We start from the raw sequence: 343 nt of genomic DNA, 5'->3' as shown, positions 1-343 counted from the left end.
CTTTCCTCTGTGTCATTGGCTTGAGAATAGCTGGCATGATCTACGCCATCATAAAATATGACGCTCCACTCTGAGTCCTCCACTTGAGCTTAAATAAAAAAAATTTAAGCAAAGGTACAATTCCTAGAATTATACTAATAGTACACAGATTGCTTTTCATACTATTTCCTTTGTGCATGAATAAGAGCCTTTCCATATAACCTATGTACAAAAAATATTTAGCATCTAACTAATGATAAATTGATACATACTGTAAGATACATTCTTAGAACAATCCAAAATAGCTGTTTCACAACCTTCATGTATAATATTGTACAGCAAAGGTAACATATTTTCTTTATTT

At 31.5% G+C, this 343-nt stretch overlaps 1 protein-coding gene across 1 annotated transcript in view; it reads right to left on the bottom strand.

Moving 5' to 3' along the window:
* The window catches only part of LOC119585385 (eIF-2-alpha kinase GCN2-like), a gene marked incomplete in the record, with an annotated part of 28,307 nt that overhangs the window by 10,118 nt on the left and 17,846 nt on the right, over positions 1–343 (bottom strand). Inside the window, 1 exon segment of the mRNA XM_037934051.1 lies at positions 1–88. Within this exon segment, the coding sequence (XP_037789979.1) occupies positions 1–88 (88 nt within the window).

Source organism: Penaeus monodon, chromosome 19 (assembly GCF_015228065.2).
Source record: "Penaeus monodon isolate SGIC_2016 chromosome 19, NSTDA_Pmon_1, whole genome shotgun sequence".
Classification (NCBI taxonomy): domain Eukaryota; kingdom Metazoa; phylum Arthropoda; class Malacostraca; order Decapoda; family Penaeidae; genus Penaeus; species Penaeus monodon.
This window is presented reverse-complemented; position numbering and strand designations above follow the sequence as displayed.